The 24170-nt window shown below is 37.7% G+C and overlaps 1 protein-coding gene across 1 annotated transcript in view; it reads left to right on the top strand.

Moving 5' to 3' along the window:
- The window catches only part of LOC132107355 (gastrula zinc finger protein XlCGF57.1-like), a 30667-nt gene extending 15922 nt beyond the window's left edge, over positions 1-14745 (top strand). The window contains exon 2 of the mRNA XM_059513581.1: positions 13092-14745. Within this exon, the coding sequence (XP_059369564.1) occupies positions 13092-14686 (1595 nt within the window). The 3' untranslated portion in view covers positions 14687-14745. The remainder of the gene's footprint in view (positions 1-13091) is intronic.
- The last annotated feature ends 9425 nt before the right edge of the window (positions 14746-24170 follow it).

Here is a 24170-nt window from a genome sequence, read left to right as displayed (position 1 = left end):
TGAAAGCGGCGATAGAGAGAGTTTAACTCATCAGCCAGCGACGGGTCTGCTCTCACAGCTGCAGAGGATTTGTTTCCAAAGGCACAGATGGTCCTTAGTCCTTGCCACATGTGTCGTGAGTCATTGAGCTGGAAATGTGACCCAATGTGTTCCCTGGATCGGTCTTTGGTGGCTTTTACTGCCCGTCGGAGATCATAGCACAATGTTTAGTACTCGCTCATGTTCCCCGGCAAGGGACCGGCGTGGTACGCAGCAGTGCGTTTGCTTGTTGCTCCACAGACTGTTCTGTCCACCCACGGTTTCTGATTTGACAGGATCCATATAGTTATTGTATCCATGGCTTGTTCGGTTAGTGTGTTTACAAAGCTTAATGCTACATCCGTGAACTCGCTGACATCAGAGAAACTCGCCCGGAACATGTCCCAGTCTACGTCATCAAGAGCCGCCTGTAGCATGGCTTTAGAGTGGGCGGACCAACGCGTCACCACCCGCGTTTATATTCCGGTGTGAGGAAAATGGCGGCATGGTCTGATTTTCCAAAAGCCGTAAGTGAGTGAGCTTTGTAGGCATTCTTAAACTGAGAGTAGCAATGATCCAGTGTATTCAGTCCTCTGGTTGGACAGGATACATGTTGATAAAAGTTCTGCATAACCTGCCTGAGGTTGGCTTTGTAAAAATCCCCCACGGTGATAGAAGCAGCGTCAGGATGTTTGTTAATGTAATCGCTGAGTATAAAGTGAAGCTTAGACATAGCCAAGCTTGTGTCTGCTTGTGGTGGAATGTAGACAGCAGTAACGATGATCGATGAAAACTCTTGGAGCAGATAGAATGGATGGCAAATAATGGATAAATGTTCCAGATGAGGCGAGCAAGAGCTCAACAGAGTGGAGATAATCTTGGGGTCACACCATTTCTTGTTGATCATGAAACGCACTACACCGCCTTCGGATTTACCTGCCTCAGCTGTTCTGTCCATCAGTAAGTTATCAGATGCCGTATAGTCCGGGACCGAAGACGTGAGCCATGTTTCAGACAAACAAAGGATGTTACAGTCCCTAATGTCCCGTTGGAAACTTATCCTGGTTCTAAGATAATCCATCTTATTCTCCAGAGATTGGACATTGGCAAACAGAATGCTTGGCAGAGGAGGGCTTTGTGCTCTTTTTCTTAGTCTGTTGCGAATCCCGGTGCGTTTCCCACGGTGTTTCTTGATCGATCCCCTCGCGTGGTTATTCAAGTGGCCATTGTTCATCTCGGCGTTATGGAGAATCTCAGATGGCCACGATGAGTTGGAGCATAAACTGTCCTGAAACAGGTTAATGAAGTGGTGTCCAATGTCCAAAAGTCTTCCTTTGTTGTAAGTGACCAGTGCAGACGATATGCTTGTAAAAAGAGAGAACAAAAGAAAGTACAAAAGTAAATAAAATCACAATCTAAGCGGAGCGACCTGGACGTCATCCAAACTCAGCGGCGCCATCTTGCAATGTGTGGTGATCGAGATATAACTTGTTGATAATCGCCTTTAAAAACATTGCGATATCCAATAATATTGTCTACCTAAGCCCCAGCTCCGCCCCGCCCCTGCTGTGACAAGATTGCCGACATGAAACGCACACCATGTTTAGTTTGATCTTAATTACTGCCACAAAGTTTGATTTTACTTTACTTAATTTGTGCTTAAATTAACAGAAAACTTTAGCTTTGCTGTTGCTAACAATTACATTTCCGTTTATGCATTTAGCAGACGCTTTTATCCAAAGCGACTTGCAGTGCATTTCAGGCTATACATTTTTTTGGTCAGTATGTGTTCCCTGGGAGATGAACCTTTTGCACTGCTAACACAATGCTCTACTACTGAGCCACAGGGAATGAATTTGTGTTTGAAATGAATTTCGTTTTGATAGGAGAAAACGAAATTAATAAACAAAATAATAGAACGCAATTTGAAGTTCATCATGGTGTAGTTTCACATTCTGGTTATACAGTCATCATTATACAGTCTATTTAAATAAATATTCAGAAACACATGCAGTGCTGCTTTTTTTCTGTTAAACTTTTATTAAACTGTAGATCAAAATAGAATAGTCCTATACCCTGAATAAGGATAAATTATATTGGAACGCATCTCCAAAATAATCGCATATACAGATGCACGTTGCCATTACAGTAGTCAGTGCTGAACAACAGGCAAGTTAAATATAAAGTGAGGTTACAAAAATGATTCAGTCAAGATCATTGAGGGATTTTCTTTTCTTTTGTTCTTTTACATTAATGAGTGGCAGCAGTCCAGTCCAGCTCAGTCCAGTGTTCACGTATATAAGAGGCAGCTTATCTGCATGTGCTTAGTGTGTGTGAAAACCGAAAACAGTGCGCGAGTGCAGAAGTGAGTTTCTATTTTGTCTTCTTGCAGTTGAATCTTTTGAAATTACAATAAATGAGCACACAGAAATCGAGAAGCAGAATCCAAATGTAATTTTATAACAAGTAATTTGATTCCTGACCCTACGCATCTGATCTGAATTCTGAAATTGGAATAGCTTTTCATTCCCAACTGGGTGATTCTCACAAAATCATAGTTTCAAAGATTTCATATATGACATTTAAAAAAATGTTTGTATCAACAAATTTTCTTTTTGAGCATTAGGAGCCAGGTCTGAAGTGTCGGTGACCATAAATAAAAAAAAGTTTTACTGACAATAACAACTTTTTGAACATATTTTCCAAAACATGTCCTTAAAAATCTCATTACCGTAACACTCTGAAAAGGCCAGTGCCATGGGGAAAACTAATACATTTTCACATTTTTAAAAAAGGTTTATTAACAGTCATGCACAGTTACAGTTACTCTGAAATAAAATATATTTTTATAAGAATATTTTTATGTAATTTTCAATTATTTCTCTCATTACAGCAACACCTTCTGCATTTCGCAGCCAATTTTTTATTTTTTTTCATTAAAAACTGAAATATTTTCAAAATGATGTGGCAAACCTGAAAGAACATAATGTATAGATTCTGCACATACATATAAAAGCAGACTACTATTTTTCAATTTCTTAAATATTAAAAGGACACATGTTGTGGTAATGATACATAGGTTACGAAAATAAGGTTCATGATTTCGGTAATGATAATAGGCATATTAAGTATGTGGTATAGTCCAACAAATAATATTTAATGTAGAAAATAAATTAGATAATATTGGCATAAATTATTTTGCAGTGATTCAAAACTAGATAACATATGGTAAAAACACCAGGGGCCATTTTCACAAAATATTTTAAGACTAAATGTTGCTCCTAACTCCTCATCTTTAGGACTCCTAAATGTTGGTTCTTAGAGTACTTCACAAAGTGTTTTTATGTAAAAATCAGCTTAGTGGTAGTCAAGAGGACACCTAGATCACAAAGACCAAATCATAAACGATCCTAAAATGGCTGTTTCCACAGCGATCCAGTTTGGATTTCTTTTACCTTTGTACTAAATCTTACTGTCATATCAGCCATAATAATTCTAGTCTGTTAATTAAAAGGCTGCTTATACATATAACAATTATTTATAAGATGCAGACATGTTGAGGCTGACAATTAGCTGAGCATATGCTTGTTTAATTAGTGACACTTAGCAGCCTATATTTTAAAAACTTTATTTGAATATTGCAACATTTTTATTTTGAAATCTTTATTTGATTATGGCAACATGATATCTCATTCTACAATATTTATATTATAAAATGACTGACAGAGACCCATCCCCTATCAGCCAATCACTGTGGGTGTAGTTAGTAGTCATGCTGACATCATCCATACCAAAAAGGTCATCCTCACTCTTTCTCTTAGCTTAAGATTTCTCCCCATTCCTTAGTAAAATTCTGTCTCAGCTGCTTTATGAATAGGTTTTATGAGAAAACTCGTACCTAAAGACTTTTACTGCTGTTAAGGAGAACTCTTAGTGGCAACATAAAAGGTTTTGTGAATACAGAATATTATATTGTTGTAAGAAAAAGAAGCAGTTTAAAGGGCACCATGTGGTTTTCCACAAAAATAAATACTTAATAGTGTAATGTTAGAAAACAAAGAAGACATTAATAATAGTATTGTAATTTTAGTTTTATTATTTAAAAATGATTCACAATACATCATTACAAAATAATAATGTTTCTTTATTTTATATTTTATGTAATAATCATAGAATTATGTAATAATTATTATTTAATAGTCATTGACAGTGGGAATGTAGTCTTTGATAACTCAAGTGGGTTTTTTTCTTTATGGCTACTGAAAGAGTTGGTTCTGGTAAAGAGTATACCCAAGTGTGAACATATAAAGTTTTTCCAAAGTCACTCATTCCTAAAAGGATGGTTCACAATATATTTTTCTTTTTTCCATAAATATGTTCTCCTTCAATTTAACCCTAACAATTCTATAATAACTGTTTTTGAATTAGAATTTAAAACTGCTGCATTTTTTCATAATTAATAGACTGCCATTCAGAAGTTTAGCATCAATAATAAAAAAAATAAAAAAGTTTGTTAAAGCCTCTTCATCAAGGCTGCATTTATCAGAACTAAACAGTAAACAGTTTTTACAGTAAAAACAGTAATATCATGATAAAGTGATTGTTATCTTTTTAATATACTTTAAACCAGAATTTTTGTTCAACAAAGCTGAATTTTCCGCATCATTACTCCAGGTTTCAGTGTCAAATGATCCTTTGGAAATTTTTCTAATATGACATACAGCCAAATATGGTGACCCATACTCAGAATTTGTGCTCTGCATTTAACCCATCCAAAATGCACACACACAGCAGTGAACACACACACACACACACACACACACACACACACACACAAAGTTCTATTGCTCAGTATAAAAATCATTACACTTATAGAAAGTCCTCATAATGATAGATGCACCAACATTTGTGTAGGCTTCCCAACTATTTTTGATAACTACTCCTGCTGTCACCTCTAACCCATAATGTCTCTCTCCTTCCTGGAAGTTGGTGGGTTGGTATAAACGTTTTCTCTGAAATTGGTCACCCTAACCTTTGCTTAAGCTTTTTTGTTATGTTATTAAATATTTAATTTAACTCATTATATACATAAATAGTCTGTATGATTAAATGCTCATTATCGAAAAAGAGGTTCTCTCTACACTGTAAAAATGTTGCTGTAAATTTTACAGTAACGTACTGGCAGCTGGATGCCAGTAACTTACTGTAAAACTGTTTACAGTATCATTACTGTAATTTCATTTACAGTAATAATAATGCATACTGTATTAATATTTACAGTATGAGTACTGTATTTTTCAATTACAGTACAAGTACTGTATTTTTATATACAGTAATAATACTGTATATTGTATTATTATTTAAAGTATGAGTACTGTGTTTTCCCTTTACAGTACAAGTACTGTATTTTTATTTACAGTACTAGAATTGATTTCATATTACTCAATTAGACTTTTTTTGTAGATTTGAGTTTGGCTTCATTTGCTTTATTATTACAAAATTAATTTAATTTTAATCTACATGTCACAGGTAAGGTTGCAATAAAGTTGAAACGATGAAACGGATCTAATCGCAGCAGTCAAAGTTTTATTTAACATAGAACTCAGAATACTCAGAAAACAAAGCAACAAAACCAAACACAGAGTATAAAAATACAAACCAATTAATGAAATTAACAACAGGTGTAACTGATGTTTAACGAATGAAAAACCACTAGCTGTAAACTATAAGTTTTTTACTCCCCAAAAAATTCACAAGTTCTCATGAACATTTGTCATTAAAATGTGCTGTTTCATTGTTTAACTATTTCATTATTTAACATTTACTTTAAAAAGTACATTCTACAAATGTGTTTGAATTCATCCTGTGTATTTGTAACATGGCTAAAAATTTTAACATTCTGAAAAGCAGAACAAACCAAACAGTAAAAACATGTTTTAGTCGTGTTTTCTTTCAATAATTTGGCCATTCGAATTCAACCAGCTCTCTGATAAAAGATGCCACAAGGGGATTCAGGCTGGCGATTTTTTTCTGCACCCTTTTTCCAGATGCCCGGCTGATCTTTGATTTTGATCTGTGATTTGGTGCCATCAGGGTTTATTCTCAGAATGAACCTGCAAGCACAATAAAAAACACATTTATCAAACCACTGATTTCCCAACAATCATAACATGGTGCTGTATGCAGTTTGATGTTAATAAAAGCAATATGTACTATATAAATAATTAATTAATTATACATTGTAGACAGATTATGAACAGATTAGACAGATTATAATGAAACTTTGTGAGGTTGCAATTAAAACGAGGGACACTTTTTTAGTGATTATAAAGGGACAGCTCTTTGCGTGCTTTCTGCCATGCCAAATCAAACATAGTAGTCTAATTTAGCTTTCTGTTTAAATTAACAGTGGTTTGTGAATTTAGATAATTTATTGGGAATGTTTATGCTGGGATGTGTTGTCTCTAGGCCACTGGTTCTCAAACATTTTAGAGTTGTACCCCCTGAGGCTTTTAACATCCATCTGCGTAACCGCTCTCTGCAGTTACACCTTTTTCAGTAAGGGACCATATTTTCTCCTAATATTTGCTTTTTTACATTTACAAATAATTTTAGAAAATAAATAATGCTTTAAATAAAAAATAAAAAAATTAAATGGAGAAATATGCAATGATGATAAAAACAAAGTGATGCTTTAAAATATTAAATTAAAACCCCCAGTACGTCGCGACATGTCACTATCTTTATTTGTGAGGCATTTGTAAACGCGTCTTTGCATTGACTTAAAGTGATAGTTCACCCAAAAATCTAAATTATGTAATTAATAAATTACCCTAATGTCGTTCCAAACCCGTGAGACCTCAGTTTATCTTCTGAACACAGTTTAAGATATTTTAGATTTAGTCCAAGAGCTTCCTGTCCCTCCATTGAAACTGTACGCATAGTCTACTGTCCATGTCCAGAAAGGTAAGAAAAACATCATCAAAGTAGTCCATGTGACATCAGAGGGTCAGTTAGAATATTTTGAAGCATCGAAAATACATTTTGGTCCAAAAATAGCAAAAACTACGACTTTATTCAGCATTGTCTTCTCTTTCGTGTCTGTTGTGAGAGAGTTCAAAACAAAGCAGTCTGGATATCCGGTTCGCGAACGAATCGTTCGATGTAACCGGATCTTTTTGAACCAGTTCACCAAATTGAACTGAATCATTTTAAACGGTTCGCGTCTCCAATACGCATTAATCCACAAATGACTTAAGATGTTTACTTTTTTAATGTGGCTGACACTCTCTCTGAGTTCAAACAAACCAATATCCCGGAGTAATTCATGCACTCAAACAGTACACTGACTGAACTGCTGTGAAGAGAGAACTGAAGATGAACACCGAACCGAGCCTGATAACGAACAAAAGACTGACTCGTTCTCGAGTCAAGAACCGTTTCTGTCAGACGTGTCCGATTCGAGAACCGAGGAGCTGATGATACTGCACATGAGTAATTCAGCGTGAAGCAGACCGACACACAGAGCGTCTGAACCAAACTGATTCTTTTGATGATTGATTCTGAACTGATTCTGTGCTAGTGTTATGAGCGCGGGTAAACCGAAGGCTTGAAACAAGGGCAATCGTCGCCAATGACGCAATTACGTCGAGCACAAAAGAATCAGAGAACCGTTTTCTTCAACCGGTTTATTGAATTGAACTGTCCGAAAGAACTACTGGTGATCCGAAAACCGATGCAACCGGTTCTTGACTCGTGAACGACTCAGTCTTTTGTTCGTTATCTGGCTCAGTGTTCATCTTCAGTTCTCTCTTCACAGCAGTTCAGTCAGTGTACTGTTTGAGAAAATGCATTGAGGACATTGGTTTGTTTGAACTCAGAGGGAGTGTCAGCCACATTAAAAAAGTTAACAGCTTAAGTCATTAGTGGATTAATGCGTATTGAAGACGAGAACCGTTTAAAACGATTCAGTTCGATTTGGTGAACTGGTTCAAGAAGATCCTGTTACATTGAGTGATTCGTTCACGAACCGGATATCACAAACTGCTTTGTTTTGAACTCTCTCTCACAACAGACACGGAAGAGAAGACAATGCTGAATAAAGTCGTATTTTTTGCTATTTTTGGACCAAAATGTATTTTCAAGGCTTCAAAAAATTCTAACCGACCCTCTGATGTCACATGGACTACTTTGAAGATGTTTTTCTTACCTTTCTGGACATGGACAGTAGACCGTACACACAGCTTCAATGGAGGGACTGAGAGCTCTCGGACTAAATCTAAAATATCTTAAACTGTGTTCTGAAGATAAACTGAGGTCTCAGGGTTTGGAACGACATGAGGGTAATTTATTAATGACATGATTTTGATTTTTGGGTGAACTATCCCTTTAACACTTTAAAATCACTTGCGCCAGACGCTCTATTCGCGTTTGGTGTGAACACCACTCACTCACATACACAATGTCATGTCGTGATGTGTATGTAGTTGGATTTTGGATATTTTACTTGTTTAAAATGTGCTAGAGAAAGACATATGACTACTACACTCACGTCTTTTGCAGTGTCAAATTAAAATTATTTCACCGAATTGATCAAAGGGGACAGTAAAAACAATGCTATAAAAGATTATTTCAAATACATACAGTACTGTTCTTTTGAATCTTAAAAAAATTTGTCACTTTCTCAATGCAAATAAAAAAGCAGCATAATGGTTTTCAACATCGATAATAATCAGAAATATTTCTTGAGCAGCAAGTCAACATATCGTCCCCTTGGAATAATAAGGTTCTATCTGCGTTCTGAGCAGTTTTGAGATATTGAGCTTTAAAGTTTTTGCATTCCATGTTGAAAGAACCTTTTTATTTTCTAAATAAAAAGTTCCAAAATGTACATAACTTAAAAAACAACATCATATAATGTAAAGAAGTGGTCACAGAATAAGAATATGTAAATAATTAAATTTTGACAAAAATGTCAGATAGAACCTTATAATTCCAAGGGGACGATATTACAAAGATTTCTGAAGTATCAAGTGACACTGAAGAATGGAGTAATGAAAAAAGGAATACATAACATTTTAAAATATATTTAAATACAAAACAGTTATTTTAAATTGCAATCATATTTAAAAATATGACTGTGTTTATATGCAGCCTAATAAATGCAAATAAATGCAGCCTAAAAGCTTTAGGATAAGAGCTTGTGATGTACAGCCTGGTTGGATTGGCTGCTGCCTAAAATAATTAAACATAATTTACCACATTATTTACAAAATATTAATCTTCAATGCGTGTTCACAAGAGCACCGCGATGCATGCATGTTGTGTTGACACAAGAGCAGACGTTCAGTCAGCTCTCGGGGATCCGTCTGCTGGTAGATGTTGACCACCATAGTATCAATTTAAAAAAAGCATTTTAATAGACTTACCAATTGCAATCAGTCTTGGGGTGCTGGGCAGAGAGAGGCTTCTCTCTGCATCTGCTGGAGTTGCAGTGACCTAAAAGTAGAGCAATTAACAAAAGGTTGGGAGAAATTAATTACATATATAGAGAACATACTTGCATCTTGTTTTAAAATACTTCTCAATGTGCTTTATAAGCATATGTCACTTTGTGATATCTATGTCTGCCTATCTTGCAAAATAGAAGTTTGATCATAAATGATGATGAAAATTAAAGTGTACCTCAAATGCATGACATTTGAATACAAACAGTAATTGTCTTTTAGAACTGTCTTAAGAAACTATAATCCTGCCATCTCTTACATCCTCCAGTAAATGTGGGTCATCTGATCTGTGTGTCTTTGCATCAATGAACTGTGCTTTGACTGACTCATGGCTCAAAAGTGCATTGAGGGTGTCCTTTACTGGAATATACTGCAAAAAGCAGTCCTTTCCTTTGGAATTTTTACCTAGATACACCTGTTCAGGTGCCACATAATTAAAATTCCTCTTGAAATATGTCTTCCGAGTGTCATCAGACTTAAATACTCCCTCATTACAATCTCAGAAGATTATTTTTATTAAGACCAGCTATGATGTTATCAATATCCGGTGATGGCATATTTTGCTTTCTTAATTCATTGCTCAGTTTTGAAAAAATGTGTTGCATGTTGCGGTCATGCATCACCTGAAATTCATCAATTAAAAATTTGGATAGTGGTGGCTGGTAGCAACATTTTAGCTTGCATCCTCAAATAGAAGAGTGCCAAATTTGTCAAATGACATCATGGATGTCACTGTCATGTCTACAGTTTGATGCATCAGCATCTATTATTACAGGGTTCTCCAAAGATTCTCTGTGTTTTCTGCTTATGTGAGATGTGGAAGTTGATTTTACATGAGGTTCCTATGCATTATGATGGTGGTAAAATCTGTAATGCGTTCGCACAGATAACTTGCAGTGTTAGCACACAAACTGCGCAACCATCTTGACTGCTGCTTTTTTAAACAGTATGTTAAAGATAGAAATTACAGTTTTCAGATAATGTTAACGTTTTAATATAAGAGTCAACGTTGGTATAATAATCACCAGCTTTTCCTCATTGAATTGTTGTTAGCTTACCAGTTTCTTCAGATGACGGTAACTGCCAGAAAAGAACTCCAAGCAACACCAAACCTCCGACGTTCCGCGGTTCTAACAGCAAAAAACTTTAAATGAAAACGAAATATTCACTTCAAAACACTGTTATACAACCTCCGTCTTTAGTGTTGCCTCACGTTTTCTTTTCATACTTCAAGATAGTTTGCTGTTAACGTAAAGTTTCCACAGAGTCCTCCTGCTTAGCTAATTTACATTAAAGAGGCAGAGGAGCATTAAAAAAAGCTTATTTTGTTTCTGTGTCACTAAATATCAGTCAATGTAAACTTTATTCACCCCGTTGAAGTTGTCATAATGATGACGACAGTAACAATTGTAATATTACCTCAGGCCTTGACAAACAGGCAGAAAAAAAAGTCTCTTGATGACAGGAATATTGTCCTCACAACTCACTCAATTTGCAACACTGGTTCGTGTTAGGTTGCTGTTAATAAGTGACTGCATTTGAAAATATCTCGGTTTTAAATAAAATAATTACAGAAACAATACTAACCTTTTTGTTGAGTGTTTCCTCAGTTGTCCCAACCAACCGAAAAAAAAAAAAACTTGAAAAGAAGTCTCCGTTGTCATTGGTCAGTTTTTTCGCGGGCATTGTCGCTACTGTAAATCTATTTACAGTAGATAATAATTACAGTACTAAACTTATATTTTCCCATAATCCTTTGCTATTTACAGTATTATACTGTTGGCACATTTAACAGTATTATACTGTACACATTACAGTAAAATACTGTTCAAATTACAAAAATCCGTTACAGTGTACCGCAACCGGCCTTAAATTGTTGCGGTGAGTGAAAATGGTGTTATGGAGGATGAGGTGTCTTAGCATGTTTTGCTAACAACAGAGAACCATGATGATTTAGCAATTTTTTTACTCTGTGTATATAATCAGGCATTAATGAAGTATATTTTCATAGAAAATTTGTAGTCTAATATTTTTCTAAATGTAGGAAAACTACCCGTTTCGGAGATGATAATCAATTTGTCGTGTACACGTTCTGACAAGAGAATTTTAAACTTTTAACTGGAACAATATGAAGATATCTGCCTACCTTGTTGGTATTTTGAAAGTTCTGCCTCATGTGTTGCTTAATTTAAAATCAAGATTTATATTAAAAAAATTGTGTGCGTAAATGACCCTCAAAAAATATTGCGTAGGATGACAACATTAGTCACGGACACTTTATATTTCCACTATTGTATCATTATTATTATACATGAATATTCAGTCTGTCATTTTTCTGTCATGTGAAAAATTATAGAAGAATATCCATTTACTTTTTTCAGAATATTTTAATTGTAATTTGTTTAAATTACAACATAACATAAGTTAAGATACAGCTTGATGCATTGCGGTAATGAGAATTTCAGCAGAAAATGCAATAAAATGCAAAAATAATTAATTCCTATGTTGAAATTACTCTTTGTGCAAGGTAGAGAACAGTATTGTCTTTATTATGGTGTATTTATATATTACTAAATTGCATGTTTAATATCTAAAATAACTAGTGCCATGGGGTTTCAACAGTTTCGTGAGAATGACCCAACTTTACTACTAAATAATTTCATTCTTGCATGCAAAAGGACAGTATGGTGACTATGGGGCTATGTAAAATATTTTTTTGCAACTTACTAGGTTTATCATTTGTCATTTATTTACTGATGATGTCGATAATGGTCCGATACCTGACTATTGACATCAACATCACAATACTTACGAGACATCGTCGATAAACGATAATATTGTCACATCGCCCATCCCTAGTGTGAGTAAAGCCATAAAGGCGTTTACTGCCACCTACCACATCCTACCTACCCACATGACAGCTGACATAAAATAAGGATCAGGCTTAGAATGGTTGATAACGATCAGGTTTTTTTTTTTTTTTTTTTCTTGCTGTAAATATAAACCGGAGATTCTCTGGAACGTAAACACAAGCATGCACTGATATGTTTGCAAAATCTTTTTTAGCAATGTGCTGTTTTTAGATTCTGCTAAGTGTGCACCCTCTAGTAGATGGTAAAACCAGGCCTGATTGGGTTACTCGCACCTGTGCACGCAAGCGTTTTTTTTTTTTTTTCTCACAAGTACAAAGTAATTTTCAAATGTGACAGTTTGATGTGCTTAAATCCTGACCCAAATTCAGGGACTGCTGTTTCTCTGAAAAACTGAATATAGACGGCAATTTTGTAAAATATTTTTCTATTTAAATGGCCGATTTTATAGGATTGGCAGCCCTGTGGAGATTAGCTAAAGGTAGGTGTGTTGGAGCAGGTGTCAAGGTGCTCCTTCAGGAGCCCTTGTTTTATGTCCAACCAGTTATTCTGGGTGAGACTGTGTTTTTTAATAGGGATTTGATAACTGCCAGCTTGAAATTATTTGGGATGTGCTAATAATATTGAGAAGTAGTCTGCATGTTGATTTTTTTGCTTTGTGCCATTTAAACACATTAAACGTTCTTTTTCTGCTTAGGCCTGAGGGTGCTGAAGAAGGAGGGTCAAGAACTGAATAAAAGGGAAATTGAGGATCAACATGAGAAACATCATTCATTAATAGCAGGAGAAAAATCTTTAAGTTGCTCACAGAACGAAAAGACTTTGTCACGAAAAAGAGCTCAAACGACTATTCCAACTAGTGGTCATTTCGATCAGCATGGAGACCTTGATGTCAACATGAGAATTCACATAGGAGACAAGCCATTCTCCTGCCAGCAGTGTGGGAAGAGTTACACCTCGAAAGGAAGTCTCAAAGATCACATGAGAGTTCACACTGGAGAGAACCCTTTTACCTGCCAACATTGTGGAAAAAGTTTCATTCGAAAAGGAAACCTGACTGTCCACATGAAAATTCACACTAGAGAGAGCCCATTCACCTGCCAGCAGTGTGGGAAAAGTTTTGTTCAGAAAGGTAGTCTTAAATCCCACACGAGAGTTCACACTGGAGAGAGTCCTTTTATCTGTCAACAATGTGGAAAAAGTTTCACTCAAAAAGGTAACCTGAAAGTCCACATGAGAATTCACTCTAAAGAGACCCCATTCTTCTGCCAACAGTGTGGAAAAAGTTTCACTCAGAAAGGAAGTCTTAAAGATCACATGAAAATTCACACTGGAGAGAACCCTTTTACATGCCAACATTGTGGAAAAAGTTTCATTCGAAAAGGAAACTTGAAAGTCCACTTGCGAGTGCACACTAGAGAGAGCCCATTCTCCTGCCAACAGTGTGGAAAAAGTTTCACTCAGCAAACAAGCCTTAAAATCCACATAAGAATTCACACTGGAGAGAAGCCTTTCACATGCTCTCAATGTGGAAGGAGTTTTACACATAAAGGAACCCTTAATAACCATGTGACCACTCACACAGGAGAGAAGCCATTTGTATGTAGTCAGTGTGGAAAGTGTTTCCGATTTACGGTAACCCTTAAAGACCACATGAGGATTCACTCGAGAGAGATCCGTTTTGTATGCCATCAGTGTGGAAGGAGTTTCACAGACAGAAATGATCTTAAGAACCATGTAGTAACTCACATCGGAGAGAAGCCTTTTATGTGCCATTACTGTGGAAAGTCTTTCAAAAACAATGCAAACCTTGAGGTTCATTTAAGAATTCACACTGGAGAGAAGCCTTTCAGCTGCACTCAATGTGGAAAGAGTTTCACAGTTAAAGGAAACCTTGACATTCACACGAGGGTTCACACTAAAGAGAGGCCTTACAGGTGCCTTCGGTGTGAGAAGTGTTTCACATATCACACGGACCTGAAACGTCATTTGCTAACTCATTCTGGAGAGAAATTCCAGTGTTCTGAGTGTGACAAGGGGTTTCGAAAAATTAGCAATTACAGAAAACACTTGCATATGCATTCGGGAGGAAGACCATTTAATTGTGTTAAGAGTAAAAGAGAAATCCTAAAACTCTCATCACACTTAGAGTTACATTTGAAAAGGCATGCATATGTGAGACTTCATTCTTGTTCTTTTTGTGGAAAGAGTTTTAAATGGCTCCGCCATTTAATATGCCACCAGAAGAGGCGCATCTGTGTGAAATCAAAGCTGTGTTTACGTCGCAGATGACTGTGGCCCAAACTTGATTTTCTGCTCAAATAATTTTTTTTAAATAAAAAAAAAAAAAATTGTATAATACTTAAAAATCAGTATGTTGTAGTCGTGTGTCTACATTCATAGAACATTCATTTATGATGCAATACGTTTTACACTCCTGGACTTACAGATTATATAAAACTGTAAGATTGGATGGGGACTGATGGTGGACAGCCATTTTCAAGTTTCTCCACAGGTTGGATTAGATTTAAATATGGGCTCTGACTCTTGTCACTCAAGGACATTCTCAGAGTCATCCCTAAGCCACTATTATATTGTCTTGTACACACATGTGCAATCACAATAAAGTAAAATCTAATCTAATTTATTGTCTTGGCTGTATTTAGGGTCATTGAAGTCTGAGTGCTCTGGGACAGGCCACATCTGGAAAAAGTCATCAGGCTCTGAAGTCTATGCAAGATCACATTTTCAGTATCTATCTGGAAGTTGGCTGCAAACTTGGAACTTGGTCCATTTCACATTAATTTGTAATTTGTTTCATCCACTGCCTGCTTGATAGCAAAACATGTCAGTCATTGTTGTGCAGTCACATCAAATGTACATTAAAACACCTTCTGAATATAGATTCAAAGTTGTTGTTCAAGATTTTTCTAAACATTGGATTTTCCACAATGTGGTGGGAATATCGACCGACATTGGTATTTTATGTCCACCTGATAGCTCTGCAGGCTATTATAATCGTAAATGTTTTTACTCCGGCATCCTACAAAGTGTGTTAGACCATTGACTGGGGTTCTGGTAGATTAATCAGAATCAGAATGAGCTTTATTGCCAGGTATGTTTACACATACGAGGAATTTGTTTTCATGACAGAAGCTCCGCAGTGCAACAGAATGACAGCGACAGAACAAAAAAATAATAATAAAAGAATATAAAATACAAAAAATACAAATAAGTAGGTAAGGAATGACAAAATACAAATTTCCAATGAGGCCAGATGTGGTACTGTGGTCTGAAGAGGGAAAAAAGATCATCCTCATAGAACTTACAGTCCCATGGGAAGAGGGGTGTGAACAGGCCTTTGAAAGAAAGAGCACCAAATACCAAGACCTGCTGCATGACTGTAGGGGGAAAGGATGGCAGGCTTGGCTGTTCCCGATCAGGGTCGGTTGTAGAGGATTCCCTGCTCAGTAGGTGTGGAGAATGCACACAGCCATTGGAGTAACAGGGAGGGAGAGGAAGGCAGCTGCTCGCAGGATGGGGGAGGAGAGCCTCTTGCTGGTTATGGAGCAGGAGGGTGGAGTTGAGCTGGAAGCCAAGAGGGGGAGATGGGCAGTGACTTGGCCACCACTGCCGACCCACCATCGGGAGGGTGTTGCGGATAAGGGTCAAAACACCCAATGAACGATGGGTACCGCCTGATGACATCAACCCCTCCTGGCCAAGGCTACATTTACTTAAGGTGAATGAAGGGGAGAAGCATTTTCGGATGTATTTGTCATATAATGGCAGGTATATTACAAAAAGCATTTATTTATGTACAGGTATATTATGTGCAAAATTTAAGTGTACACTAAGTCTGTGTGTTAGATAAATAAGTGTATGTGTATATAATAGTATAGTGTGTTCAACAGTTATTATCAAGTGTTCATTAGATGGATTGCCTGAGGGCAGAAACTGTTCCTGTGTCTGGTCGTTCTGGTGTTCAGAGCTCTGTAGCGTCGACCAGATGGCAACAGTTCAAAGAGGGAGTGTGCTGGATGTGAGGGGTCCAGAGTAATTGTTCTGGTACTTTTGCTCACTCTGGATAAGTACAGTTCTTGATTAGAATGGAGGGTTGTACCGATGATTCTCTCTGCAGTCCGGACTACCCTCTGTAGCCTTCTGAAGCTGTAGAAGCTTCTGTATAAGCTGAGCTGAACCAGACAGTTATAGAAGTGCAGAGGACAGATTCAATGATGGTGGAGTAGAACCGTTTCAGCAGCTCCTGTGGCAGGTTAAACTTCCGCAGCTGGCGAAGGAAGTACAGCCTCTGCTGGGCCTTTTTCACAATAGAGTCAATGTGAATGTCCCACTTCAGGTCCTGAGAGATAGGGGTGCCCAGGATCCTGAATGACTCCACTGCAGTCATGGTGCTGTTCATGGTCGTTTCATCTGCAAACTTCAGGAGCTTGACAGAGGGGTCTTTAGACGTGCAATCGTTAGTGCACAGGGAGAAGAGCAGTGGTAATAGAACGCAGCCCTGGGGAGCTCCGGTGCTGATTGTACGGGTGCTGGATGTGAGTTTTCCCAGCCTCACTAGCTGCTGCCTGTCTGTCAGGAAGCTGTTGATCCACTGACAGACGGAGTTGGTCACGGTGAGATGAGGTAGTTTGGGCAGGAGGACGTTTGGGATGATCGTGTTAAAGGCCGAGCTGAAGTCCACAAACAGGATCCTCACAAGTCCCCAGTCTGTCTAGGTGTTGCAGAACATAATGCAGTCCAATGTTTACTGCCTCGTCCACAGACCTGTTTGCTCTGTAGGCAAACTGAAGAGGATCCAGCAAGGGTCCAGTGATGTCCTCCAGGTGGGCCAGCACCAGTTTTTCAAATTCAATAGTAATTTAGTCCTGTAATTTTGGATTTCTTTGGGATGGGGATGATGGTGGAGCGTTTGAAGCATGAAGGGACTTCACACAGCTCCAGGTCAGGTCAAGTAAGTCAAGTCACCTTTATTTATATAGCGCTTTAAACAAAATACATTGCGTCAAAGCAACTGAACAACATTCATACAGAGGTGACAGCAGCAAGGAACCAAAACTCCATCGGTGACAGAATGGAGAAAAAAAGCAGTTCAGCAGTTCAATTCCAGGCTACAGCAAAGTCAGATTGTGCAGAAGAATCATCTGTTTTCTGTGGTCTTGTCCTGGTGGTCGTCTGAGACAAGGTCTTTACAGGGGATCTGTGTCTGGGAATCTAGTTGTTCTGATCTCCGCTGTCTTTCAGGGCTGTAGAGGTCCTTTCTAGGAGCTGATCCACCATCTGGTCTGGATACGTACTGGATCCGGGTGACTGCAGTGACCCTCTGATCTGGATACAGACTGGATCTGGTGGCTACAGTGACCTCGTAATAAGAAAGAAACAGACTAATATTACCATAGATGCCATTCTTCTAATGATGTAGCAAGTACATCGGGTGTTATGGGAAGTATTCCCGGTTCTGGTTTACCTAATTAATGCAGGCTAAAAATCCTTTAACGGATTTGGATATTAAAAGCATATTAGTATGTTATGTGTAAGCCAGGTTAAAGAGGTGGGTCTTTAATCTAGATTTAAACTGCAAGAGTGTGTCTGCCTCCCAAACAATGTTAGGTAGGTTATTCCAGAGTTTATGTGCCAAATAGGAAAAACCGCCCGCAGTTGATTTTGATATTCTACTGTAGGTATTATCAAATTGCCTGACTTTTGAGAACGTAGCGGACGTAGAGGATTATAATGTAAGGAGCTCATTCAAATACTGAGGTGCTAAACCATTCAGGGCTTTATAAGTAATAAGCAATATTTTAAAATCTATACGATGTTTGATAGGGAGCCAGTGCAGTGTTGACAGGACCGGGCTAATATGGTCATACTTCCTGGTTCTAGTATGAACTCTTGTTGTTGCATTTTGGACTAGCTATAGTTTGTTTACTAAGCGTGCAGAACAACCACCCAATAAAGCATTACAATAATCTAACCTTGAGGTCATAAATGACATTTCTGGATTAACATTTCTGCATTTGACATTGAGAGCATAGACTGTAATTTATATATATTTTTGAGATGAAAAAATGCAGTTTTACAAATGCTAGAAACGTGGCTTTCTAAGGAAAGATTGCTATCAAATAGCACACCTTGGTTCCTAACTGATGACGAAGAATTGACAGAGCAACCATCAAGTCTTAGACAGTGTTCTAGGTTATTACATGCAGAGTTTTTAGGTCCTATAATTAACACCTCTGTTTTTTTTCAGAATTTAGCAGTAAGAAATTACTTGTCATCCATTTTTTTTATATCGACTATGCATTCCATTAGTTTTTTAATTGGTGTGTTTCACAGGGCCGCGACGAAATATAGAGCTGAGTATCATCAACATAACAGTGAAAGCTAACACCATGTTTCCTGATGATATCTCCCAAAGGTAACATATAGAGCGTGAAGAGTAGCGGCCCTAGTACTGAGCCTTGAGGTACTCCATACTGCACTTGTGATCGATATGATGCTAAACCATGCTAATGCACTTCCATTAATGCCAACAAAGTGTTCAAGTCTATGCAAAAGAATGTTGTGGTCAATTGTATCAAACGCGGCACTAAGATCCAATAGAACTAACAGAGAGATACAACCACAATCAGATGATAAGAGCAGGTCATTTGTAACTCTAAGGAGAGCAGTCTCAGTACTATGATACGGTCTAAATCCTGAATGGAAATCCTCACAGATACCATTTTTCTCTAAGAAGGAATATAATTGTGAGGATACTACCTTTTCTAGTATCTTGGACAGAAAAAGATTCGAGATCGGTCTATAATTAACTAGTTCTTTGGGGTCAAGTTGTGGTTTTTTGATGAGAGGCTTAATAACAACCAGTTTGAAGGTTTTGGGGACATATCCTAATGATAATGAGGTATTAATAATAGTCAGAAGAGGATATATGACTTCTGGAAGCACCTCTTTTAGGAGCTTAGATTGTATAGGGTCTAAGATACATGTTGTTGGTTTAGATGATTTAACAAGTTTATACAATTCTTCCTCTCCTATAGTGCACTGTCTGATGCAATACTGTAGCTGACGGCTGAATGGTTACAATTTTATCTCTAATAGTATCGATTTTAGAAGTAAAGTAGTTCATAAAGTCATTACTGCTGTGATGTTGGGAAATGTCAACACTTGTTGAGGCTTTATTTTTCGTTAATTTAGCCACTGTATTGAATAAATACCTGGGCTTATGTTTGTTTTCTTCTAAAAGAGAAGAAAAGTAGTCGGATCTAGCAGTTTTTAATGCTTTTCTGTAGGATAGGTTACTTTCCTGCCAAGCAATACAAAAAACCTCTAGTTTTGTTTTCCTCCAGCTGTGCTCCATTTTTCGGGCTGCTCTCTTTAGGGTGCGAGTGTGCTCATTATACCATGGTGTCATACTGATTTCCTTAACCTTCCTTAAGCATAAAGGAGCAACTGTATTTAAAATGCTAGAAAAGAGAGAGTCCATAGTTTCTGTTACATCATCAAGTTGTTCTGAGGTTTTATGAGGATATGCTAAGGAATTTGGATACATCAGGAAGATTACTTACAAAGCAGTCTTTTGTGGTAGAAATGATGGTTCTACCATACTTGTAACAAGAAGTAGAATTTACAATTTTAGCTATATGAAGTTTGCACAAAACTAAATAATGATCTGAGATATCATCACTTGGCTGCATAATTTCAACACTATCAACATCAATTCCATGTGACCGTATTAAATCTAAAGCATGATTTCGACAATGAGTAGGTCCTGAAACTTGTTGTCTAACCCCAATAGAGTTCAGAATGTCTATAAATGCTGATCCCAATGCATACTTTTCATTATCAACATGGATATTAAAATCACAAACTATTAAAACTTTATCTGCAGCCAGAACTGACTCGGATGTAAAATCACCAAACTCTTTAATAAAGTCTGTATGGTGCCCTGGTGGCCTGTATACAGTAGCCAATACAAACATCACAGGGGATTTATCATTAACATTTGTTTCTCTGGATAATGTTATATGAAGCACCATTACTTCAAAAAGTTATACTTGAAGCCTGCCCTCTGATAAATCCTGAAAATGTTGTTATAAATTGAAGCAACACCTCCCCCTTTGCCTTTTAGACGCGGCTCATGTTTATAACAGTAATCTTGGGGGTGGACTCATTTAACATAATGTAATCATCAGGTTTTAGCCAGGTTTCTGTCAAACAGAGCACATCTAGATTATGATGATCAGTGATCATATTATTTACAAAAAGTGTTTCCGTATAAAAGGGATCTGATATTCAATAAGCCAAGCTTTATCATTTGTTTATCCGTATTGCATCTGTTTTTTATTTGTTGAACCTCAATTAAATTGTTACTCTCAACTTGGTTTGGACGTTTTTTGTATTTTCTAGTTTCTACTATAGACACAGTCTCTATAGTGTGATATCTAGGTGAAAGAGTCTCTATGTGCTGAGAATTAACTGACCTCTGTGACGTGAAGCAGCTAGCAGACGGTCGATTTATAAACGTTGCGTACGCACAAAAGAAGGCGTACACCACTCTCTACGCAATAATTGATATTTATAAAAAGCAAACTTGACGGGAAAATGTGCGGTCCTTCACACAAGCTCTGACCCAGGCATACGCACAAAAACGGGTGAAATGAGAAATGGCGACACCGTCGGCAGATGGAAGAAACACGTGAAAGTGAAAGTGAAAATACTGCCTCTCATAAATAACATGAAGACTTCACAAAGCAAGTCTTACAATTAACAGCCTACACGAACACCCGTTTGATCGATCAGCAGTGAAACAAACAAAAAAAATCAAACGAAAATTACAACAGAAATTCAAATGAACACATATTTGCAAAAAGAAAAGTGAAATATGTTCTGCAATAATATTGGCATGTTGTGCAATTCATCATAAATAATATAGTTAACAGAACGAAATAATGTACAAAACTGATATTCTCGTCAATGTGTCCGTCTGGCGGAGCAGATATAGATGCAATTAGATAGACAGATAGATAGATAATTAAGGAGATAGATAGATAGATAGATAGATAGATAGATAGATGTATTAATTGTCCACTGGGGAAAGTTGTTTTCATAGTAAAACATTTCTTCATAAGCTACGGAATTATGGTATTCATGCATATGCCTTTATTATATGCATATGCCTTTATATTTGATAAAACAATGTATGGCGTATGTCTCAACCATTCAGAAAACAACAAGAAATTACATTTGCGCTGAACAATTTCCCATTTCCACGTCGATTATTATTACCGACATCTGTAGCTTGTCAGATTGAAGAGGGGTCAGCTCCGGTGTCCCCTTTCCCCCACCCGTGGCAGACACACTCTGGCGATGGAGCGCTAGACGTTTTTTTGCCTCGACTTTGATGTCCGACCATTTCTTTTTTATTTCGGCCACGGTCCGAGGTTGTGAGGCTACAGCATTTACAGCGTCTGCCACCGTTTGCCACTCAAGTGCCTTTTTGGCATTAGTAATGCCCTCCAAACAACATTTTTCTCCTCTTTTCCACCTCGCCAACGATAACTTCTACTTCACATTGAGTGAAGTTACGGTTTTTTGATTTCCTCTCTGTGTTTGCCATGATTTCGCAATCAATGAATATTAACTTGTGGGCGTTTCACGGACTATTTATGGGCAACTATGGGCGTGTCATGAAGCCGCAAAAGCTGCGCTACATTTAGAATTGATTGTGATTTATTAAGGGAAAAATGCGTAGGATGTGCGTGCACACGGTTTTATAAATCCGAATATTTCTGTGCGTACGCACGTCCTATGTTTCATCCGTACGCCACTTCTGACGCAAATCCTACGCAAAGTTTTATAAATGAGGCCCCTGGGCCCCAGTTAGTCAATTATAAACACTAAGACTATTTGCCATATTTCTAGAGAGAAGAGTAGTGCCAACCCATCTCTTTTCAACAGGTCAGGTCTGCCCCAAAAGCTTGTCCAATTGTCTATGAAACCTATGTTATTCTGTGGGCACCACTTAGACATAGAGCCATTGAGTGATGACAATCTGCTATGCATCTCTTCATCACGGTAAGCAGGGAGGGGACAAAAGCATATTACTGTGTCTGACATCGTGCTTGCAAGTTCACACACCTCTTTAATGTTATTTTTAGTGATCTCCGACTGGCGAAGTCAAACATCATTAGCGCCGGCATGAATAACAATATTACTGTATTTACGTTTAGCATTAGCCAGCACTTTTAAATTTGCCAAGATGTCAGGCGCTCTGGCTCCCGGTAAACATTTGACTATGGTGGCTGGTGTCTCTATATTCACGTTCCGTACAATAGAATCACCAATAACTAGAGCACTTTCATCAGGTTTCTCAGTGGGTGCATCACTGAGTGGGGAGAACCTGTTTAATGTTTTGATCGGAACAGAAGACTGGTGTTTTGACCCACGACTACGCTGCCTCACTGTCACCCAGTTGCCCTGCTGCAGGGGCTCTGTTGCCGGAACCGAACAACCCTTATGAAAATTAACCATGGTTTTACTACAAATAAAACCAAAAAACCATGGTTACTATAGTTAAACCATGGTAACCACAAATTAACCATGGTTTTGCTATATTAACCATGGTTTAACCATGGTATTTGTAGTAAATCTGTGGTTATACAAATGGTAGTCAACACGCCAAAAACCATGGGTTACTACAGTTTTACTATAATAAAACCATGGTTATTTTTTCGTAAGGGAATGTACAGGAATCCCTGAGCTAGATGCATCCAAAGCCATATCTAGAGCCCTAACATTCTTACTGTCCTCAATTAAAGTTTGGATGCGTGTTTCTAATTCTGAAATCTTCTCTGTCAGCCTAACTATTTCCCTGCATTTATCACATGTGAATCCCTCATCTGCGACAGAGATAGATAAACTGTACATGTGGCAAGAGGTGCAAATAACAATAGCAGGAGAAGCCATTACTCGCCGTGCTTGATGAAATATTCTTACCACAGTTCTTACCATAGTAAGATAAAGATTCTAGAGAAAAAAAAGGCTACACGGAGCTATGATCAGCAGGCCAACAGGAAGCAGAGAAAACACTGTCCAACAGCGAGACCCAGAGATCAGTTAGTTCCTTACTATCCGCGCTGACGCCGAGATCGTTCACCAGCTTCAGTGAAAGTTAACATGCCTAGCGTTTTCGACTCGACTTTACACGTCACATCTTGATGTCACGTGTCTTTATGAGTTGTGTGTGAAAGCACGCACATATTCCGGGTAATCACTGGCAGTGTGAAAGTGCAAAATCTAGCGACCCGGAAACAACTGCCGGGACACATTACCAGTGTATTTTCCGGAATCACAGAGTGAAAGGGGCTATAGATACAGACATACGCAAAAACCTACCTGAAGGCTCATACTGGGGAGAAGAAGAGGCAAAGAGGTCTTCATCCTCATTATCAGATAATTCTTGAGATTTTTGTGGAGACGTGTGTAGCTGAGGACATAGATAGTAGCTCATCCTGAAGGGACCATTCCAGAAGAGGCCTGTGTAGCGGGGGAGGTGGGTGGCTCATCCTAACTACAGTCGTGGCCAGAAGTTTTGAGAATTACATAATTATTAGTTTTCAAAAAGTTTGCTGCTAAACTGCTTTTAGATCTTTGTTTCAGTTGTTTCTGTGATGTACTGAAATATAATTACAAGCACTTAATACGTTTCAAAGGCTTTTATCGACAATTACATGACATGTATGCAAAGGGTCAG

Source organism: Carassius carassius, chromosome 27, assembly GCF_963082965.1.
Source record: "Carassius carassius chromosome 27, fCarCar2.1, whole genome shotgun sequence".
Classification (NCBI taxonomy): Eukaryota; Metazoa; Chordata; class Actinopteri; order Cypriniformes; family Cyprinidae; genus Carassius; species Carassius carassius.
Note: the sequence above shows the minus strand (reverse complement) of the source record. Positions and strands in the feature narration are given on the sequence as shown.